This window comes from Oryzias melastigma, linkage group LG8 (assembly GCF_002922805.2).
Source record: "Oryzias melastigma strain HK-1 linkage group LG8, ASM292280v2, whole genome shotgun sequence".
Classification (NCBI taxonomy): Eukaryota; Metazoa; Chordata; class Actinopteri; order Beloniformes; family Adrianichthyidae; genus Oryzias; species Oryzias melastigma.
In genome coordinates, this window is record NC_050519.1 from 3,328,511 (window position 1) to 3,336,264 (window position 7,754).

At 37.4% G+C, this 7,754-nt stretch overlaps 1 protein-coding gene across 1 annotated transcript in view; it reads right to left on the minus strand.

Moving 5' to 3' along the window:
- The window catches only part of paqr4a (progestin and adipoQ receptor family member IVa), a gene marked incomplete at its 3' end in the record, with an annotated part of 9,618 nt that continues 1,864 nt past the window's right edge, over window positions 1-7,754 (minus strand). The window contains 2 exon segments of the mRNA XM_024272063.2: window positions 1-481; window positions 3,252-3,470. Of these exon segments, the coding sequence (XP_024127831.1) occupies window positions 48-481; window positions 3,252-3,470 (653 nt within the window).

Here is a 7,754-nt window from a genome sequence, read left to right on the forward strand (position 1 = left end):
GGAGGTCCTCTGTTCCTCGCCCGTGGGCGGGGGCTGGAGGGTGGGGGTCAGTCGGAGGGACAGTTGTAGCTGTTGATCCACAGCAGGTCGTCCAGGACCCCCCAGTGCAGGTAGAGGATGGAGCCCACCACCAGTACGTGCATGATCTGGTGGCTGTTGCACCAGTAGTCAAAGAGTCCCGGTCGGAAGCGCTCCGGGATGCGGGCGATGTTGATGACCCCGCCCAGCACGGCCAGCGTGTCCATGGTGAGGAAGTGGCGGAGCGAGGTGGGGCTGCCGCCGCCGACGCCCACCCAGCGGAGCAGGAAGAAGGAGAAGCGGAACAGCGCCTGCCAGGCGAAGGAGCGCAGCCGCCGCACGCTGCTCCGCGCGGTGACGGCGCAGTAGATGGCGTGGCTGGACAGGAGGATGTAGACGAGCAGCGCCACGGTGCGGATGAAGGGGTAGCACAGCAGCGTGCTGTAGACGATGGGGAGGGCCCCTGAAGCAGGAAACAGAAGAAGTAAGAGGGGAGGTCAAGGTCAGACAGCGGAGAAACTCCGGGTCTGTTCAGACGTTTGGTCTGTTTTCAAATGACTTTCCTGCTTGTAAATGCAACCATGTGACTAAAGATCTCTTCAGTCATTGGCCAAAAATTATGAGGGCGGGGCAAAGCAACTAGAGGCAGAAATTTTGGAAGTAATGCTGTTTGGAATCCCTGGAATAGTTCACTGAAGGGCGGCCAAGATTAGTCGACTAATCGACTATTAATCAACTATTAGAATAGTCGATTAATAATCGATTAATAGTCAATTAGTCGATTAGAATTGTTGTCGACTAATTTAATAGTCGATTAGTCGTTGCTTTATATTATATGGAGTCAGAGTGTAGTAAAGTTATAATGACATTCTGCTAACTTTTTGGACTATTTTGGCATTTATTAAGGTTTTTTTAGGCTATTTTGGAGTTTAGCTAATGTTGCAACTGCATGCTAGCTATTTTGGCTAATTTAGGCTTTTTTGTTTTTTTAGGCTATTTTGGAGTTTAGAGAATATTTCAGCTACATGCTAGCTATTTTGGCTAATTTAGAATTTTTTTTTTCATTTTTTTAGGGTAATTTAGAGTTTAACTAATATTTGAACTGCATGCTAGCTATTATGGCTAATTTAGGCTTTTTTAGGCTGTTCAGGAATTTAGCTAATATTTCAGCTACATGCTAGCTGTTTTGGCTAACTTAGGCTTTTTAAGTCTAATTTGGTATTTAGCTAATATTTTAGCTGGCTTTCAGTTTCAGCGTTTTTAGCTATAAATTTCAGCATCTTCTGCAGCCAAATTCAGATTACAGCATTCACACTACCATTATCACAGGTAATGCTAGTGTGAATATATTTAGCTTTTAGTTAGTTTAAAGCTAATGATGGTTAAGATGTGTGTTTCACATCCACTTTGCGCTTGACCCGATTAGTCGACTAATCAGAAAAAATAATTGGTGATTATTAAAATAATCGTTTGTGGCAGCTCTAGTTCACTGATTCAAACTTTATGTTTTATTTGTATCAACATGAGTTAAAACACTTTCTACTGCTGCTTTGGTACGGCAGAGGCATGCTTCAAGGCGGGGACTGGCAAGACGACGGCTAGGAAGGTACGCTAACAGGAGTCTATGACAGAAATATTATTGGTAGATGAATGAGAAGTCATGTGTACGGCGTTAAAAGTTGTTCTAATGAGCCTCCATCCATCGAACCACATTTGAATGAATTGCTGTGTCTCCAATCTACGGCTCCAGAAACACAAGTGGCTCTTTTATTAAAGAAAAAAGTTTCTAAATGTTAAAAAGTAACTGTAAAGTAAGAAGTGAGAAACTAGTAAAAAAAATGTAACAAGCGTAACTCAAACTTTAACTCATTTAAGTACAGTGTGTATAACAGGTCAAACTACAACATTTTAATACGTTTTTGTACGTCCTGTCCTACAGAAAATCAATGGCCTCCAATAGATGCTTAATTAATTAGCTCAGATTCCATTTTGGTTTGTTAGATTTACATTTTGATGCACCAAAAAACAATCATATTACACTTACTACTTCTACATTTGCTGCACTGGGATGATTAAATGTGGCAGGTTGTCTTTTATTTTGAAAGGAACTGTCAAAATCTTTTTATGGCTATTTTATTTTAATGTTAGTGTTTTATTCATGCAAAATGAACAACAGATCATTCATGTTTATCATAGTAGTAACAATAGCATAAATACAAATCAGTGTCTTGTTTTTTAAAAGACTTTGTGGCTCCTTCTGGGTTGTAGTCCGTGAGAAATCAACCCAAATGGTTCTTTTAGAGGCTGCAGACCTTTGTGCTATGTCATTGTTTTAAGAGAATTCTGTTAAGAAACTACAAAGAGGCTTTTAGGATGACGTCACAGGTGTGTAAAGAATGTAAGGAGCTATTTTAGCGATGATAAAACAATCGTTCTAACAAGTATCAGGTTGGAGCATCTTTTCCTGTTTGATAACAAAAAAATGTTAAAACAGACAAAACAAAACTAAAGGTCTGGAATTTGAAATTATCGAAGAGACACAAATAGATTTTTAAAAATGTTTTTTTTTAGGCTAAAGTTTAAATGCTTTTAGCAAAAGGAGAAAAAAGTGAACCAAAGTCACCATGATAGAGATATAAGTCATAGTTGACATATTTTTGCTTTTTAAATTTTAGTAAATCTGCTGCAGCAGGAAGATCTGATTAATAAAGGGTGTATTTTATTTTGAAAGGTATGTTGAAATAGTCGTCTCTAGAAAAATTATTATAATTTAATTATTGTGAATATTTGAAATTGCACAAATGAATGACAGAAACATTAATAAAGTGTATTTTTCATGTGTTTCTTGATGAGTTTTTGGTCAGTTAGAATCTGAACCGTTTGGTTCTTTTAGTGCTAAAGGTTTCAGACTCCACATGAACAACCGAACCTCTAAAGTAAATTTAACTTACAATCAGCATTTGTAATGTAGATCTATATACGCCTAAATGTTATGCTGCTGTTCTAATCACAACATGCAGATGTAGAGTAATCATTTTTTCCATTGATCCCTGCTCCTTGGCCGAGTGCTCTGCAGTGAATTGTGCCGTCAGATCAATACTTGTACACCTCCGAGCAAAACGTTTGCTCACTAAGTCACCGGCGGTCGATGAGGAAAAATTAAACCCTCAAAGCCAACAGATTAGCAATAAAAAAGGAGCGCCTGACCGTGAACCCGAGGTGATCAATCTCACCCAGCGTGTTGATCATGCAGATCCCGCACACGTCCAGCTTCAGGAGGGTGTGGTAGACCGGCTCCCCTCCCTCGTGGTTCATGAAGAGGTGATAGAGCACGGAGCCCAGCTGGGGGGACAGGCAGGCCAGGAAGTGCACCACCCCCAGCCAGGTGACGCTGATTTGAGACCAGGGGATGTTGAGAGGCAGAAGCACCAGGAAGCAAACCAGAGGGATGCCTGGGGGGATATATCACACAAAAATCAGATTTTTGAGCTTTTAAAAACGAGTGGATTCTCACATTGTGATGTCACAAAGTGGGGAACAGCCCCCTCCAGCTCCGCCCCCAAGCTAACACCCACTTTCCTCTGTGGTCGCTTTCATTTTATAAGCACAACCATCTTTGCAAAAGTTCGGGTGTCGTTTGTTTTCGTGGACCAATCGCAGACACGCTAATAAGGCTGGCTCTAAGATGACATCATGACATGGGCGGCACCCACAAGGAGAGAAAGGCGGAGCCTAAGAGATCTTCCTGGTAGGAAAAAATAACTCCCGTTTCATGGAAAAATGTGCAACGGTAATATATGATCATAGATGTGGACATAGTTCACTCTGAAAGGCTGAAGAATCACATGATAGGTGCTTTAAAGATGAATTCCTGCATGAATCCCAAATAATCTGCTGAATTCACAAGCCTAAAGAAAAATCATTTTTATTTAGAGCAGGCACGTCCAAAGTCTGGCCATTGGGCCAAATGCACCTGCAGGATCCTTCTATAAAATCTATGATTCGCTGCATTTTCTAAAATCTGTTTGTACCATTTCTTGATTGGGATTGGCTAAACTAGGTTTTAAGAGGGCTGGGTTAATTGATGTAAGCTTAACAGATCAATTATCAATTGAAAAAAAAATTAAATCGATTTAGCACATAAAGCTTAAATCCGCTAGCTTGATGCTAACATTTAATGGAATTTCCCATAGGACGGGTGATGCTAACGCTCGGTCGACTTATTGCTGACTAAATGAACAGTTATATGAAGTTTCCAACTCTTTTAAGAAAATATTTTTTAAAGTAACCATTTGTGGTCTAAAACACATTTTTTTCCTCACACTGTCTTCTTCTTTTATAAAGTGCACTTCTATAACACGACCGCCACCTAGTGGTGAAACTGAAACGTCCTCCAGGAGAAGCAGAACAATGTTTACATGTTAATGATCTGAACATTTTAGTTAGAACTTCTCCTTTAGAGAATCCATGTAACACTGGATGATATTAACAATCTCATTATTTTACAGTATGTGAACTGCATCAGATTCATATAAATATATTAAAATAATATAGTAGATTATGAATGTATGTCTAAACAAATGTGTATAAATGTGTAAACTAAAAATTTAATTAAGGAATCGAAAGAATCCCAAAAAATCTGAATTGATTGAATTGTTTCTGGAAATTATTATTGATACTCAGCCCTAGTTAATTAGCATTTAAAATTTTTAGGGTTCATAGAATTCAGATCAATGCTAAACCCTCACATAGTGTCACTGGGGAACTCTGATTTAGGAAATCTGGGAAAAAAACATTTAAAGTAGAATATTTCAGAGCTAAAAACCTATGATGGAAATTGTGTTCAGGTGTTTTTAACATGTTCTTGTGGCATGTTTCTCATGATGGAGGACATATATATTAGAAAATTAGGCTTAAATTGCATTTCTTTATTCAAATCGTTATAATTTAGGAGCAGAGGAAAAATGATAATTGTAGAAAGATCGTATTTGTGACGTAGAAATTACACTGGGTGGTCCACAAGCTCAACACAAATAGATCCATGAACGTCTTTGTTTTCCTGAACCAGTATATGGCTCCAAACTGTATAGCTGGAGAGTCCGATATTTCTCGCCATTTTTGTTGCACCGGTAATATTAAGTTGGGGGTGTGAGGGGCTTTAAGCTAGCAGTAGAGCGTGTAAACAACGAGAAAAAGAATAGAACGTGTTTCAATAGATCTGAAAACTACAAAACTAAAGTTCCAATTAGGCTCTTATTTTGATAGAGCCTACCCTGTGTTGTTTCCTCCCTGCTTGACACTGAAATCCACACCTTGAAATTGTATCCATAAATAATCTTCATCCACCGTGGCTCCGCGCATGAGGCCTCACACTCCACGCTCTCCACTGCCGCTCGCTCCGCCACTCCCAAAGTCGGAGCTTTTCGTCCCGAGCAGGTGATGCACCCGATACCATCTATGGTAACATCTATTTTAAGTGTCTTATCTGTGCTCCTCCCACGCTGGTCCGGAGCCAAGACGACAAAGTCAGGCGTGGACGGTCCATCTTGAAGCCTGCGGCAGGAAAAGCTGCAGGCGGGAGGATCGTTTTTTTCTGTTCGTATGCAAAGCATGGCAGCACCTGAAGCTTAAAGTTACATCGTGAACGGATCGGCACTGTTCCCAGACTGCAGACTGGGAGAGGTATCGGGAGGTCAGATGGCTAAACTGAACAGTAGTTAAGAGTTTGCAGGTGAGCCCAGACCGTGACAGGTGCTGCCATCACCTGAGTGACAGCTGACACACCTGACAGCCCCACCTGAGGAATGTCAGACTTAACAGTGTTGAGGGCGCTGCTGAAAACCATCCAGGAAGAAGTAAGGAAGAAAGAAGAGGAAAAAAATGGCAAAAAATGTGTGCTTTTGTCAAGAATGGAAACAGAAAATGTAGCTTCTGTTTATCTTTGGCAGTAAAGATTAAACAAATAAACTTAATAGTATGAAAATCAGGTAACTATGACATCTAGGGCCCAAGAAAACCTTCTCTAAGGCTTTTTCTCTTTCAATAAATAAAGTGTTTTAATTTATAATTAAATTCGTACTTAAAATTAATCAAATACCCAGAAATACCCAAAAAATTCTTCTCATTATGTCAACCAAAAAAAACTTTTTTTTAATTTAATTTAGCTTTTCAAGAAACGAAAGATAAAATGATAATTATAAAAATCGAGTCTAACGTTCATCAGTTTGTTAGTTACACAACTATTACGTGTAGCTACAACAGAGATTCAAGAACTACTGATATAAATCTATATTTTTTATGTTTTCTCGATAAAAAAACTATAAAATAAGTTCCATTTTGAATTAAAAGTTCAGCCTTTGATTTTTAATAAAATATATTTCCATTAAATTATGTTATATTGTATATTCTAAAACAAAAAGTGTTATTATAAAAAATCCTTTGCTGGAATTTAGAGCTAAAGTGAAAAAAGATGAAACTTCCGCTCATAAAATTATGTTTTTTAACATTAAAAACTAACAACAAATTGTGTTTTTTATTTGTAATTATAAAAGTATTATTATATAGATTTCATGAATTCATATTGTACTTTTAAATTAAAGATTGTTTTTTTTTCTTAAATAAAGCCTTCAGTTCAGATGGAGAAAAAACAAGGATTAAAAAACAGTTTAATCATTGAACTTTTAATACAGTAAAATTGTGTGGAGCATTTATCATTATATAGTCATGGTTAAAAATAATTTAAAGAAAAGTAAATACACACAAAAAAAGTTTTGCTTACTGATTCTGTCTAAAATTAGTTAAAATCCCCTCTTTTGATCTATTTTTAAAGTGTTGCTAGTGGGGTTTTTTTAAATAATTCTACAGTTTTTAGACAAAATTGAAAAACCTGTGTAATTTTCTAAGACATAGTTTCTGCAGAGCAGCATTAGTTAATCAGCATTTCAACATCACTCCTGCAACAAAAATGACGAGCAGTATTGAAGATTTGAATATATAGTTGAACTCGGACGAGGCAAACAAAGACGTTCATGGATCTATTTGTCTACAAATGGATGCTGTAAGCTGAAGTTTGGATGCTGATTGCAGATGCTAGTTATGTTAGCTGAAAATACTGAAATCGCTGAAGCTAATAACTGAAATTGTTGAAAATAACAGTTAATAACGCTAAAGCTGATAGCCAGCTAAAATATTACTTATGTGCCAAATTAGCCTAAAAAATAAAAAAGCCTAAGTTAGCCAAAGCAGCTAGCATGTGGCTGAAATGTTAGCTTAACTCCAAAATAGCTTAAAAAACAAAAAAGCCTAAATTAGCCAAAACAGCTAGCAAGTATCTGAAATATTAGCTAAATTCCAAAATAAAATAACAACAAAGAAAAGTTTATGTTAGCCAAACAGCTAGCATGTATCTGAAATATTACATAAAATCCAAAATTACAAAAAACCCTACATTAGCCAAAACAGCTAGCATGTAGCTAAAAGATTAGCTAAACCTCAAAACAGTCTAAAAAAACAAAAAAGCCTAAATTAGCCAAAACTGCTAGCATGTAGCTGAAACATTAGCTAAATTCCAAAACAGCCTAAATAACAAAAAAAGCTTAAGTTAGCCAAAACAGCTAACATGTTACTGAAATATTAGTTAAATTTCACAGAAGTTTAAAAAACGAAGAAAAAAAGTTTAAGTTAGCCAAAACAGCTAGTATGTTGCTGAAATATTAGCTAAACTGCAAAATAGCCTT